Source organism: Chelon labrosus (genome assembly GCF_963514085.1).
Source record: "Chelon labrosus genome assembly, chromosome: 4".
In the NCBI taxonomy this organism is placed as follows: domain Eukaryota; kingdom Metazoa; phylum Chordata; class Actinopteri; order Mugiliformes; family Mugilidae; genus Chelon; species Chelon labrosus.
Genome location: NC_140340.1, coordinates 21,418,006 through 21,433,932, shown reverse-complemented (window position 1 = coordinate 21,433,932; position 15,927 = coordinate 21,418,006). Strand labels below are relative to the sequence as shown.

At 39.7% G+C, this 15,927-nt stretch overlaps 1 protein-coding gene across 6 annotated transcripts in view; it reads right to left on the bottom strand.

Annotated features, from left to right (window-relative positions):
* slmapa (sarcolemma associated protein a) overlaps positions 1-15,927 on the bottom strand; it is a 56,709-nt gene that overhangs the window by 28,570 nt on the left and 12,212 nt on the right. For 5 of the 6 annotated variants that reach the window (XM_084542452.1, XM_084542450.1, XM_084542451.1 and 2 more), the window contains exons 2-3: positions 10,075-10,222; positions 8,325-8,397 (exon numbers count right to left, since the gene is read on the bottom strand). In XM_084542452.1, the coding sequence (XP_084398578.1) occupies positions 8,325-8,397; positions 10,075-10,222 (221 nt within the window). Of the gene's footprint in view, positions 1-3,719; positions 3,911-8,324; positions 8,398-10,074; positions 10,223-15,927 lie in introns of those variants that run through there. The other variant, XM_084542455.1, reaches the window with a different exon arrangement.

Sequence of the window (15,927 nt, the reverse complement as noted above, 5' to 3'; positions counted from 1 at the left end):
ACTGATTTGTCTCTGTCCCTCACTTTACACAGACACTTAACTACAGTTCACAGTTCATTAAATGCATTGACGGGTTTATTATAGCTGTGATTTCAAGTTCAGGACATTCTGCAGCACTTTAAGGAAAACCCTGTCCAGCTCAGTGATTCACTGTGATTCATTTACTCAACCGCAACAACCACAACGCTCCAATTTAACACACTCAACAGCTACTGCAGTGTTTATCTGACGGACTGACCCTTTTAGCCTGAGGTCACTTCCACAGCGTATCTACTTAAAGTAAAAAAAAAAAAGAAAAAGAAAAAACTGCTCATGAGGTTCAGTTTTTGAAACTATCCAAGGGGAAGCCTACTTCTCCAAGTATACACACTGAAGTTTGAACGAATGGATGGGTCCAAACACAGAGAAAGAATTATTATTAATTAGAATGAATTATTATTATTAGATAATGCAAGAATCGCAAATCCCAAACCATCCTCCAGCTCCAGATATGTGGTTTGCTTTGCTACATCCTGGCAGCTGGAGTGGCCAATTGGCTCCTAGCATGCTATGTATGCTGGCGTCAGCAGCCGAGCATCATCCCTGATGAACTTCCACCTATCAGAATTAGTCGTCCTTCAAAGTGGACAGACGCTTGTTTTTGATCAGAAGCAGGATGAGTTTACATCTGAGCACTGTGACCAAGTGGAGATAGAGAGAGACGTTTCACCTCTGTGGCTCTGACTGGAGACGACAAGAAGACTGGTTTTAGTTTCTTCTATCAGCTACTGGAATTTATTTCTGTGGCTTCAGTAAAAAAAATTAATATATTGTCGAACTTGGTGGTCTGGGCACATTTTACTTTATTAAATACTTTTAATTGTTAAAAATATTTATTTTATTCCACAGGAAAGCAGGGCTGTACATTACTTTCTATCAGCTATCCAGGTTCAGTATTACTGAGGAACTGAGTTGCTTTTTACAGCTCACACACTCTCCTCTAGCTTTTCCTTTAATTTGACATAAGAGGAAGAACAAAAGTTTGTAATGTTTCAAAGCGATTCTGCTGCTGGTTATGTTTATCTTCAGAGACATTTTTTGCTTTTTTACTGCAAAAGTTTGACTAGTAATAATGTAAAACAGCTATACATAAAGTGGACTGTGGTTCTGCAACGAGAAAAGTAAATAATAGATGAATCGATGATTCCATTTAAAATCATAAATTTAAACTAAATGCAAAAACAACATGAACCAATTGTGATTCAAAAGACTGCTCTTCTGTTGGATTCACTCATGTATTAACAGTCACTAAAAGTTGTGACAGTAGTTGCATGGAGAATCAATGTGGTATTTTTAAAACCAACAGATGATCTGAGTCACGGTGTGGGGGGAAAATGGGTCACCTTGAAGCCTTGCCCTGCCGCTTAGTGTTGTCTTTATCCACAGTACTGAGATCTCAAGGCACCACAAGGTTTGTTTCAGAGGGAGTGACGATTACTCGGAGATTACTTAGAAACAGTCAGAGTTCAGGAATGAAGGTAAACTTGACTCTGGGCGAAGTATAACTCGACTCTGTTAATGTGTAACGGCTCCAGCAACAGCGCTCTCTCAACAAATTCAAACAAGTGTAGTATAAAGTAATCGAAGTACATTTTATGTATTTATCTATAGGAGATCCCTGACTTTCAACAATACACCCATTAAGCCACCAGATAGTCACAACAATTAAAAAAACCTACCATATTGATCATTCATCAGATTCGTCTGCTACAATGCACTACATTAAAATGAGATCAGCTGTTGCTGAATTATATATATATATATCTAATATATATATATATATATATATATATATTAGATATTAAACCAACACAAGTTGCTTGGTAAATGTTGGTAATTGCTGACGTGTAGGAGCTTGCTGTCTTCATAATATGCATAATGTCACTGAGCTAACCAGTAGGCAATTAAAAGGAACTTGACCAGCAACTATTTTGACAATACAGTGACAAAACGAGCAAGTTGGGCTTTACATAAATGCAACTGATATTTCAATTAATGGTTTTCTTTGACTGTTTTCAGATGTTTTGAATCTGTTTTTGCAAAAATGCAGAAATTTCTGAGGGAAAAAGGAAAAACCTTTATGCTGCATGAAACCGAGCAAGTCCACTGAACAAACTAGTTACCGGAAATAAAAGTCGTTTTTTCCATGGCCAATTCAAAGTAATAAAATATTTCTGAAAGCTGGATACTAACACCGGGATGGAGGAGGATCGTCTTGTCCTTAAAGGCTCTTGGTGTTGTCTCAGGAATTAGTTCCAGCATCACTCATTTAGTCACATCAGTCCGTCACGCTCATCATTATGCATAATGTTGTCTTTTTTATGTCTACTGCTGTCGGGGGTTCTGGCACTAGCATCATCACAGCAGGAGCCGACACACTCTTTTATTTTGCCAATTCATTTAGCAACATTTTTTTTTTTTCCCACTAAAGCTGCATACCACCATTTTTTTGTAGATTTACACAACTGTGCATCCCTAAAAACAAAGCTAGGATTCATCTTGTTGAAGCGGAGTAACAAGTAAGTGAAAGAGGTCACTAGAGAACCAGAGCATGAGAAGACAAACAGGAAGTGACGAAAGTAAACAAAACGACTGTAGACTATCTGATGATTCAGCTCTGTACTACAGTTTGTAGCACTTCCTAGCCGCTCAGCTAACAGTAGCTCTTCCTGTTTCCCATTTTGAATGATGAATAAAGAGTAGCGCCATGTGCTAGATGGAAGTAGATTCTAATTCAAGGTCCTGATTTGATTTATTTAGAGATATTTCAGATTTGAAACGATTTGGCTTAGTTATGACAGAGATTGTCTTTGGTTCCAGAGATTTGTGGCATTTCCACAATATTTTCCCTCTAGTTTCACATCTTTCATTTGGTTTTGCTTTTGTCCAGCTCTTCTGTGTTGTCATACTGCCTCCCTCACACGTGGACTAATCTCACAAGACTAATCATGTGAAACATGTCTCATAAGACAGCAGTGAGATTTCTAACGAGAAGATACAGGAAATGTATTCAAGAATTTTATGAATCAATATCAGATCTTGTTTGTAGACTCATTCTTTATGCAAATCTGTGATTATACTTTAAAGTTTCTTGCACAACTTCTAACTTTTAGCAAGCATTTAACATGAACAGTTTATTTGTTAAATAAAAACCCCAAGCAGGATTTCACAACATTGAAACTACAACTGGACCAATTTATTTTTTCAGCTTCTAAAAATGCACAACAGTGTGATTTTCTCTGTTTCACATCACTGTAAACTGAACTCCTTCAGGTTGTGAACCTGCAATGGCAAATCTTATTACTCGCCACAGATTTGTGCAGCAGAGCATGAGCTAAATTTAGTCCATTAAACAGAGAGCAGCCTGCTTGAAGCCATAATTACAGTACCCTGCAAAGAACCAGACAAGTAAAGGATGCTTTACACTTGATCTCTAGTGTTTTACCTGCATTCAGGAACTCGACAGTCACCTGAACAAACCATAAATCCTTTTATAACAGCATGGAGATCACTCAGAGCCACTTAAACATATCAACAGTCGAAACTTGTTTTTTTAACTTTAGATCATGACCGTGTTTAGCTGTGAGGCTCTACAAAATATCAGCAGCATGTCCCAGCGTGATGAGGCTCATCTTGAGCCTAAAACCCTTGGCTGAAGTTTTGAAGAGCGGAGACGTTACCTGTCAAGTGTTCTTCCTGGATGTGTCGGCCGCTGATCTGTCGCAGGCCAAAGTTCACGGTTCGGACTCTATCTCAGCCTGACTCAGCTGCTCCCGTGAGAAAATCGACCCTACCCTTCTCCTTCATTTTCCGAGTTACTGATTCTGCTCTGCTTTTCCGCTGTGTGTGAGTTTAGTCATCCTATAACACAAACTTTCTTTCTACTCTTGGCTCCACCCTGTCTCCAAGCAAAACAGCTGATTTTCTTCTTTTAACTTGTGCAAGTTACTGAAGCTCCACCCCTCTTGGAGCTCCGTGTGAGAAAACAAGTTTCCCTCTCTGCTGCAGCTACGATTCTTTACTACTTTTACGATCTGTAAGGTGTCCTGGATAACTGACACATACGTGGAATACCAGGATGGGTGGGGTTATTAGCTTTATTTGGAAAATACTCATTCAAAATGGTCACGAAAATGAAACGTGCCCTTCAAACCACACGACCACGGGTATGTGTGAGAGCTTTAAGGAAATACAAGTGGTGATAACTGGCCGATAAGGGAAACAAAGGAGAGCTATTCTATTGTCACGAGCAAAGCAACGATTGGAGGCGTTATATCTACAGGTCGGACTCATTTCAGGGTCAAATTATTCTTCACAGGAGACAGGGAAGGTTAACTGAACAATATCTATGACTGTGTTGGAGATTATTATTATACACAACTTGCTCTAAATTTGCGTTGTTGTGTCACCACATGAATAATAACATGAAAAAAAAAAATAACTTCACACTGAATCATCGAGGCAGAAAGCTGCTGCTGCTTATTTACAAAACGTTTTCTGGCTGCACCCCGTCCGCTGACGACACAGCAGGTGTTTCGCATTAGATTTTCACTCACTTGCCAGTTCATTAGGTACACTAGTGAACGCATTCAGCCCTGAACTAAATCTCGACTTCATGAAGGTTCTGGTATTCAGCATTAGTTTAAAATAACTGAGAGAGCTGTTGGTTTAACGGTGTGAATGGAGGTGGATTTAGTGCAGGACTGTTACATAAGAATGCATTCACTAGTGTACCTAATGAACTCATAAGTGAATGTATAAGCTTGGTCATGTGCTATCTTTGTCCGATATAAATATAAGGCAAATGTCTCAAAATGTAGATGTTTAAAGGACAACTCTTATTTTTTAGAGAGTTAAAATACAAGATTGAGATTTTTCCCCGTTTCACGTTTTGAAAAACATAAATGTTCTCCAATGTACACAATCAGTATACAAAGCTGTTTGGCAGACGTCCAGATGGCTAATGCTTTATACCAGGGAACAAAGACATTCTTCCATTCCACTTTATGAGGAACAGAGCTGCACAGATATATGATAAGCCAAGCTGTCCTTCATTCAAGACAATATCTGTTCATTAAAATTTTAACCTGTTGAAGTAATTGTAATGTACAGATTCAAGATGGTAATCACGGTTATGTCAAGTCTAGAAACTGACATCAAAAAGCTACTGCAATGAAGGGTGGCATCTCCTGTTCCTGGGCCACAAAGTTGCACTTGAACGCGCTACAAAGACTACCAGCTGGTACAAAACAAACCTTGTCAGTTGAGAGGAAATAACTCTTTACACCAGCAGATGGCAGTAATCTGTATTCATCATTCAATATGGGAAGCCAGGAAGAGTTTCTGGGAGGCTAGGAAGCTAGGAAGAGCTACTTTTTGCTGGGAGGCTAGGAAGAGCTACTAGCTCTTCAGAAAAACTAACACCGTGGACATGCACCGACGGCCTGACACCAAAAATCGACTGACTGTTGGTTTGGTGTGTCACAGACCTCATGTCTGTTAACTACTAGTTTCTTTATTGATTGCCTAATGGTTAGCTCAGAGACAATTTGCATGTTATGAAACAGAATTTCAGTTAAGAGCGAGCTCCTACACTTCAACAATTTTCACGGCAACTTCCTTCTACATGATGAAGTTGTTGTGGAAACTCCTGAATGTTCAGATAAAGATGGAAAACGAGAAAAGCCTTTTTTGTGTACCTTCTTGACTGTTTAACTTTTGTCACTTCCATCTCTTCTGAGAGCGATCTATCTGACCAACAGCCTCCGAAAAACCACTTCAACGTGCTGAATATCCACGGTCATGGGTCTGACGAGTGACAACGGTGAGGAACCATAGACGACTTGTCTCCACTTCCTCCCGCACACACTTCCTCAAGACTCATTTGTGTTTGCGTTTATTAATACGGCCCTCTGCTCTACCTCCACCAGTTACAAAAAATGTTGGCTTATACACTGTACTTATTATTTTTTTAAGGTAAGCACCGCTGTGGAATCAGACCAAATGCTGGCTTTTTCCTCCCCAGAGCTTATGTTGAAGTACTTTTATAGCTAGCTAGTTAATTACATTAATGCACTTACAACCTCAATAAAGTTTAACTCACAGAAAAAAAACAGCAAAGATCCCTCAGATCCTTGAGGTCGGTTAGCACAGTTTACAGCACAACTACTCATTTAGTAGGTTGTAGTAGGTTTTCAATTTTGGTATTCCTCCTCCACGTCCTACTCTGTCTTGGCAACTGTCAATCATAGTATGTCACATCCTGTTTTTATAGCAACAAATCACTAAAACAAAACTTAGCAAGATCAACATTATATTAATTCTCTAAAATGACAGAATCCAAAATTTATTTTACTTCTACTTTAGTGTTTTAGCTTGAGGCCCTTGTCCCATCCACTAACATGGAGGGAGTGGGGTTTATGAGCTATACTGTAACCAGCCACCAGAAGAGTTGTCATGGCATCCACTTTGCTACAGTCTATGTGAGAAACGTACCAACACACACCACCAAAACTACGATCACAGAGGCTCAACACAGAATGCCAACTCTGTTCAAGATAAACTGGTGAGATGACACGTTTTTCCAAAAGTGGCCTTTGAATTGCGGAAATCAACTCTTCGTTTGCCAACACTGACAGCCGGAGCTAAGCCGACCCAGGAGGCCATGTTTCAGTCTGTATTCATGCAGGTCAGGATGCTTGTGTAGTGTTTTCCAGTCTGAAAGCTGGACAGAAAGGCAGCAGATGGCACTGCCCACCACAGCACCGTGCTCCGACATCAAACACACACATTCCACATAGAAACAGCCAATCACAAACACACACACACACAGGGACTCCTCGTACAGTAGGAAGCTCCATGCTGGGTTGGCTGCTGGTCGGCCCATTTAACTGTACACAAACACACACTCAGCATGAATCAACGTAAACTTCCCAATGACCACTTGACCCACAATAGTTTTCATACGGCACCGATCGAAAACATCAACACAAATGCAACATTTCCCTCGCGGCTCGTTAACAGAACGTCTGTTCTCATCAACAACTAGACTGACAATAATCACATCACTATGCAAGCAGAAATTTAGTGAGTGTGTGTGTAAAAGCAACCAGACTGGAAGTGGTGGCATAATTTATATTGACCTGAGAGATATTCAAACAGTAACTGGTTCATTCTGTCTGAATACATACACTCAACTGCCAGCGCATTAGGTACACTAGATCTGGTATTCAGCATTAGTGTAAAATAACAGAGCTACTGATCCAACTGTGTTTTTATTGTGGAGGCTGTGGTTTGTAATACTACTGAACTGACATATGTTCATATCATTTTGACACTGTTGTCAGTGGCCTAGGCTGAATACCAAAACCTTCATGAAGACAAGATTTAAAGCATGTTGTTATATTTGAATGTTTTCACAAGTGTATCTAACAGACTGGCAACTGGGAGTATTTGTATTGTTTTGTGTCCTCTAGGAATCGTTACTTCATGAAGTTTATTGGCATCAGTGTCAGACTTCCAGGTTTTTATTATTTGCATAAATTGTGTATGGACAGTGAACAATTCTGAAGAGAAGAAAGAGGAAACTGAATTTGTCTCAACAATAAATACTTTGATAACTGAAAGCTAGCATCACAACTCCTCTGCAGCTGGACCTCAGTGGCTTTTAAGGAAACAGTCAAACAGTCACTACTATGAACATTATGTTGCGTGAATAATAGGCTACTGTCAGTGTTTGATAGAACTGGGATTCCCAGTGCACACTTACAGAGTGTCACTTCATTAGGAACACTAGCTAATGCATTCTAATTTAAGAGTCCTGCTCTAAATCTTGTTTTCATGAAGGTTACAGTATTCAGTATTAGTTTCAAATAACTGAGAGAGCTGTTGATTCAATCATGTATTCATTGTGGAGGCTGTGGTTTGCAGTACTATTGAATTGCATTGAGTTTTACTGATGCATTTTCCTATTATTTTGACATTTATAGTCAGTGGGCTAGGCTAAATAACAGAAACAGTTTAACAGCACCACAAACTACATAGACCAAAATGATCATCTGGTTGAATTACCACCTTTCTGACGGTGTTTTGATATAAACCGAAAATGAGAGTTATCATGAAGGGGGATTTAGTGCAGGACTCACTAGTGGATTCACTAATGTACCTAATGAACTGGCAAGTATTTGTTCATAAAAATGAACAAGGAGTAAGGAGGATGTTTTGTTGTGGCATACAATATGCAAGAGGTTAACATAGCAGGTTCATAAATCAATGACAGTACTTACTCGCTTCGTCGGCGTGCCTCCATCCCATCAGGTAGGAAGAGTTTGATTGTTGACACGATGCAGCCATGAGTGACTGGAGACACAGACAGACAGTCATGTTAATTATCAGTACTACAGCACTGTTTATTAACGGAGCCCATGTCATGTCAGAATAAAAGTTTAAGTTTACACATATTTCCTACATCAGCAAACACAGAAACTTTGGAGAAGTCCTGAACAAAACTATCACCGGAAGGCTTATTAACTGCAGCCACTAGTAAATCATTCAGGTCGACAGTGACTTTTGAAAATATTAGAATTATATGGGGACACATAACCTGCATCATCCAGTCCTGATGCTCTCATGTCAATTGTAGGAGAGGGGTCAGCATGGACACCCTGACTGGTCTACAGCTACACAGTCCCAAACAAAACAAAATATGATCCACTGAGTGCTTCGACTCCTTTCTATCAGAACCAGCCTCAACTTTTTCAGCTGTTTGTGCTACAGTAGCTTGTCTGTTGGATCATACCACACGGGTCAACCTTTTCACTGATCTTTGAACGGCTGCAGTTTTTGTCTGTCAGTCGGTAGTTTTATCAAGCTTACGACCAGCTAAGTAAATGTAGGGAATGAGGCCACTGGGAATATCTTTATTGTCATTATGAGAACATAACAAAATATTGCAGAGACTCCCTGCTTAAGAGGCACACATATAAATAACACAACAATTAAATAAAACACTTATGAAAAATATAAAACACCCTAAAACACCCTTAAAGAAGAATCATACATATCATAAATCAACAAAGACACTGGACAGGTCACCAGTCTATCGCAGGGCTAACACAGAGAGAGACAACCATTCTTCTTATCAGAATCAAACTCATTATGAGGCGTGTTTTAACTGATACAGAGAGAAAAATACCTCTGCATCAATTGGACAGTCCTCCAAAAAAATCTGAGCTACTTAGACGTGTCACAGTCGACATGTCAGAACTCTTGAACTTGACCCTACAGAAAATTTCCAGTTAAACACTGCAAATATCACAACAGGGTGCCGTTCCTATGGACTGTTTTCGTGAACGCCTTAGACACTACACCTTTTGAAGGAAGCATTGCTCAAAGACATTTCAACATGAAAGAGACAATGATTTAACCCCCACAATCTACCAACTGAGCTACATCTGTCCACCATCCTCCATCTTGGACTTGTCTTTCCAAGATGCCACAATTAAGTGCTTCCTGTTTTTTGTCCAAATAAAAACTAAAGTTTAAAGAAGCTGGACATTATAGGACAGCTCAAGACTTACTCAGTAGTGAGGTGTACTTTAAATGATTACTACAAATAATTTAATTCTTAAGCATGAACCATGCTGTTGTGTTTATTTATTAAAACATTACAGCTATATGGTACTATTTCTTTTAGACAAATCCTAGATTAAATATTGCATATTATTGGTGTTTGTGTAATGTAATTTCATTTAAGTGCATTTTAATTCTTTAGCTTTGTTTTAGGTTTTAGAAAGGAATTTAAAATACAGCGTGAATGCCCTTTGGGTTTCCAGTATGAGTATTAGTGGAGCTGAAAATCTGACCTCAATATCTGCTCTGCACTGTGTGTGTAAGCAGTATGTGGACCTTAGCAAAATTATCCTTAAGGTACCTTTAAGGGTTAGTCAAGTCTAATGATTTCAGGATTTTCAACTACAAGACTGGGAGAGAAAGAAAAATTTCAATGTACACTTTGAGTGTGGTGTATTTTAATACCTTTACGTGTGTTCTCAGTGACGTCTACGCCAAATTGAATGATGTCGCCGGAGAGGACCTCACAGGGCGGACTCTCCTCCGAGCCGCGACTCAGTCTCTGGCTGTTGATGAAGGTCCCGTTGCTGCTTTTAGTGTCCTGCAGGTAGAACTGAAACACAAAGACAACAATGTGAAGAAAAGAATCTCACAAATACAAAAGGCATGGAAAGATAAGACACAAGACGTTTATTTAACCCCACGTGTGGGAAATTTCCTTGTTCCAGTAGCACAGAATTTGGCAAAAATATATATACAGAAGACAGTGACGACTTTGACAGGGAAAAGGTTATCAAAAAAGCACAAAAAACACAAATACAAAAATTTAAAAAATATATATCAAAAAAGAATAACCATACTCTGAGAAAATATAGGGAGGAAAAATAACTAGAAATATAAGACATTCTGTATGTAAGATAACTCTCTGAATTGAAACAGACTCAAGTTTAAATCTTCAGGACTATGCATCATATACTAGTGTTTATGTTATATAAAGTGCCACTTGAAAGTATTTGCCCCCTCAGAATTTTCTATATTTCTTCATAGAAAATGATTCAAAACATCAGCGGATTTTCACACAACTCTTGAAAGTAGACAAAGAGAAGTCAATCAAACAAATGAAACAGAAATGTTATACAGTATGCATTTATTTACTCAAGGAAATTAATCATTTGTACGTATCTGTGAGTTGCAAAAACCCTTATTTTCAGCCTCTGGTGTGACCTCCTTGTGCAGCAAGAACAGCAACTAAAGGGTAACTGCTGATCAGTCGTCTACAGCGGTTTTAGAAGAATTTTATCCTAATCCTCAGAACAGAATCACTTCAGCTCTAAGATGTTGGTGGGTTTCCTCACATGAACTGTTTGCTTTAGGTCCTTAATGAACATTAACATTAGCCAAAGTGAGAGGAGCCTTTAATTGCTTAAAAGTTACCGTGGGTTCCTTAGTGACCTCTCAGACTATTACGTGTCTTTATTTCGAATTGATTTTTGTTGGTCGTCGATTCCTGTGAAGGGAAACAGTCATCTTAAATCTTAAAACTCTTTAGAGATGCTTTTGAAAGCTCCTTTGTCAGTGCCATCGTACACTTCTACAAACATGTGTTGCGTTTTTAAATTAAACAGGGCACTGAACAACACCTGAGTCCTTTTACGCTGACTGAAAACACTTCTGAACAGTTGGACTCTAATTTGGTCTTGAAATTAACTCGTAATCCTAGAGGTTCACCTCATTTTGCAAGTCACAGATATGTAATATTGACTCATTTTCCTGAATGAACAGATGCAAGAGTATATTTCTGATGTATTTGTTTAATTAGGATCTCTTTGTCTACTGTCAAGATTTGTGTCAAAATTCACTGATGTTTTGAGTCATGATGCAGAAATGTAGAAAATCCTGAGGGATGCAAATACTTCTAAGGATTGCCCAAAATGGATATTAATGCAGTGATCTGAATGGGGCCTCAGAGTTTACGCTTCTGCCATGTTTTAGATCTCCAGTTCTTTCAGGTCAACATCGATTTGAATCCGAAAATCAGCTTTTTTTAAAAAAAAAATAAAAAAAAATCCAACTCTAAATTCCACCGTGGGCTTTGTGGTGAAATTAAAGTGAAACTAATCTTTAGTGATTTTTAGTTGCGTTTAAGTAGGACATGTCCACATCACTGTACTATCACACCCCATTAATTTAGCATTTGTTTTCATCACGTATATGAGCCAAGCACCACGTCTCCTATCCCCCATAGACTCACAAAACCATGTGAAAAACACGTAAATTTATCCACAAATGCACAACCACAAGAGTTTTATGTACTTGTTCCTCCACTCACAGCTGTGGTCACTACTTTCCTTTCCTAACATGATTAGCTGTTTAATCCTGAAGCTATTCTGTAAGTTTTACAGTCCAGAAATATATAATCACACTGAGGACACAGCGACTCCACTTAGCAGCATGTATGCACAGTCAACCATGACAGGAAAACACAAACAAACAGCAACAATCAAAACTAGACTTTCATTCATATGACACAGAAAACACTAACTAACAACACAAAAGCACAGAAAGACACAAAGATTAAAAGCCAACATTCAAACACAAAGACAGCCCACAATTTTAAAACCAACACAAGAACACACACACAGACACAGCAGATATAAAATAACAGTGCACACAAACACACACACAGTTAGCGATCTGATCTGTCTGTCGTTCCTGGAGTTTCATTCATCAGCTCTCCGTCATGACTGAACAGCACTGTCCTTCTACCAGAGAGAGACTTGAACACTGGAGAAAGAAGATGGAGGGACTGGTGAAGAAAAACAGCAGAAAGGAAAAGAGAGAGGCAGAGAGAGGGATGCAGAGACTGACTGGTTCACTATTTATCCGACGGCAGTGTGCTACAAAAAGCTACTGATTCACAGCTCTTGATAGCCCCACACACCGTTACCTCCTGTCCCCATGGTAACCTGGAGAAGGGGAGGGAGGGACCTAACTATAGAGCATTTCACCCAGCAACAACACACACGCACACACACTATGCGTCACATGCCTCACATATGGCTCTAACACACTTATATCTACACACAGAAAACATTACATCATCCACCCGACTGGTGGTCGAGTCTGAGTCCAGGGAAAGTCGAGTTTGTGTCATTCGTCTCAGACACCTCGGAGCACAAACTCGACATGTTGACCTTTACTTGTTTCGCAGCATTATCAGTGACACACCACGTCACCAGGAAGTAATAATTAAGTGATGACAGCAGTGAAATGGTAAGTTTAACAGCACTAAAGCTGTGACAGGCAATAACGCTGCATAAAAAAAAAACATGCAGCTCCTTCATTCTTATGAATGGGACCTCTGTGTTTGTACAGCAGGACTCTCAACACTGAGACTATACCAAAGTTTTACCAAATGACACTGCTCAACAAAGATTCAGATTTATTGAGCGTAATTAGGAAAGATGTTTTTATTATATTCATTAATTAGCATGCACTAAGTATGATGTAACTTCTGTGACTTGTAACAGTATAGTTGGCTGTATTATCCTGTAGATCAGAGGTGTCTGATCTCATTTTAGTTCAGGGGCCACATACAACCCAGTATGATTTCAAGTGGGGAGGACCAGTAACACAATAGCGTGATAAACATTAAATAACAACACCAGATTTTTCCCTTTGTTTTAGTGCAAAGAAGCCTGAGCAGGTTATGAAAATGTTAATTTAATCAACTATCCTTTTACTAAACATTGTGCACAACCTGATGTTTCTTAAGAAAAACAAGTGCAATTCTGGCATTTAGTTCTGGGTGTTCTGCCCGCTACTCTTACTAAAAGAGAGGACAAATTAGGAAAAGCAGTTACTTTTCTTAAAACAAATGCAGTTAAAGTCTTTCATGCAAATGCATGCTGCAGGCCAGATTAGACCCTCTGGAGGGCCGATTTTGACCCCTACTGCAGAGGGTCAACATTTATACTCACATTAACCCAACAGTCATGTCTATGTGAGAAGAAAGACAGCAGACACAGGTGAGAACCGGGAAACACCATAAAGACCCCAGCATGCCAGCAGCTTGGAACCCACAACCTTCATGCTGTGATGCTAACCACTGCTATAGGTTGCTAACACACATGTAGAGCAGAACGTTCATGAGAATCTACCTGGTTTAGTTTTATATGTATATATGTGCAGACACAATCTGCTTACAACTTGTGATTGCACTGGAAAGCACAGCTGACATGGTAGCGATGAGCAATGCAATTTGCATCTGCTCTCAAGTCTCTTCTCTTCTTAAAAACAACTAATGAGGACACAACAATGACCACCAACCAACCAACCAACCAACCATCAGACTGTAATGGTCCAAAAATTCAGCAGCTCAGCTACAGTTTCAATTTTAGTAAGTGTGCCACCATTTAAGCTCAATATGAAGTACTGCAACACTCAATGTGCAACGCTACAGCATAGGGGATTGCACGGATGACAGCATTTAATCAGAGTTTATACCTCTGCAGGACATAGACGCTGTAACTTACGCACATAGTCAACGAGCCATTTATACTTGTGCGCCTGTCAGTCTGGCTTGCTCTATAAAAACACCACCCAAACGCTAGTCAGCGCTGTCTTTTTTGCCAGTCGGGTCATTTTTGTTTCTACTTCCCACTTCACTTTCCACTTCCTGATTCACTTTCAACAATGGCCACGGAATCATGAGCCATACAAATGTCTGTATCTCCAAACATCCTCAGTTAACCTTACCAATTCTTTATTGATCCAAAACAATCAATTCGAAAACTGCGGAGATGGAGAAGCAGTCGGAAATAATAAAGTGGAAACACCCTACTACCAAGTGGACCAATCACAGCCCTTATGCTCTGCGTCGCCGCGGCACGTAGTTACATTTCTGGGGAGGTGCACGTCAGCTACGGCACAAGGCTCTGCGTACGTGTCTGCGTTGTCGCCGTAGCCTCTGCGTCAACTTAATGCAGACATAAAAAAAGGCCTATTATATACCTGTGCTCTTGCGTGTCCATACTGTCATGTAATTATGCCAGCAAAACACTAGGCGGCGACTGGGTAGATGCTGTGTATGAGCCTGAATAAAGGAGAACTTTCTGTGCTCGAAATGTACTTCGGACCAATCACAGCCGTTACAGTCTCTGTCGCCACAACGCATAGTTACATTTCTGGGGAGGTGCACGTCAGGTTACGCCATAGCGCCCTACGTAGGGTCCGGGGCGACCCCGTAGCAATGAGGTTAAACTGACACAGTACTATAAATACTATTTAGTCTACTTCTTGAGGGGTTCTGGCAGGTTTGATGAACTGGTCTGGCTCACTGTTTAATGAATTTCCTCACTTTTGAGGTTTGGATGTGATAAAAATCAACCAGAGAGCTAATAAAGTCAGGCAACCATGCAGCTGGGGGTGAGGAGTGTTGACAGAAGAGCAGAGCTGTTGTCTGGTATCGGTATTCCACGGCATGGTAATGGCCTCAGTATGAATACCAACACAACACAGGAACGCCGTCACACAGACAGGACAGAGCTCTGTAACACTCTTTATACAGGAGTGTGTGTGTGTGTGTGTGAAGGAATAAGACACTGTGGGCAGGAAAGAAAGCCTGGCAGACTCAGTGTTGGCATTGTACATGTAGAAGGAATACGGCATCCAGACACTGCAGCAGGACACCACAACGAAGCCTGAGAAGTCACATTTTTACTGATGAAATGATGTCCTGTCAGGACTGGGCATTGCTATTGATTTCCTGAGTTGACTCGATTGTATTTCAGTTTTGAAATAAATGGTTGCAGGTATTTGCAGTATTTTCACAATATTTTAATTCTAGTAGGCATATCTGTCATATGGCTTTGTTTCTGTCATAGTTCCGCACATCCACACATCAGCGCTCAGGTGTGACTGTGCTCTCATACCTGTCATATTTTGGATTTCCCTCACATATGGATTAATGTTGTTGTGCAATCTTGTGAGACTAGTGATGCAAAACGAGGACTGCGTTTAAAAAAAAAATGGATTTTCTGATTCATATCAATCTTATTTTGAAAGATACAATTATCTTTTTTTTTTTTTTTTAATATATCCCATTTCCTGCATTTTCTTGAGGCAATGACATTAGTCCACGTGTGAGGGAGATCGAAAACATGACAGAAGCTCCAAGTCTGAGAGCAACGTCAGACCTGAAAGATTATGTGTGGCAGCATTTTGGATTTAAAAACTGCAACAAGTCATATGCAAGATGTGAAACTAGAGGTAAAATATGGCGGAAATACCACAAATCTCTAAAACCAACGACAAATC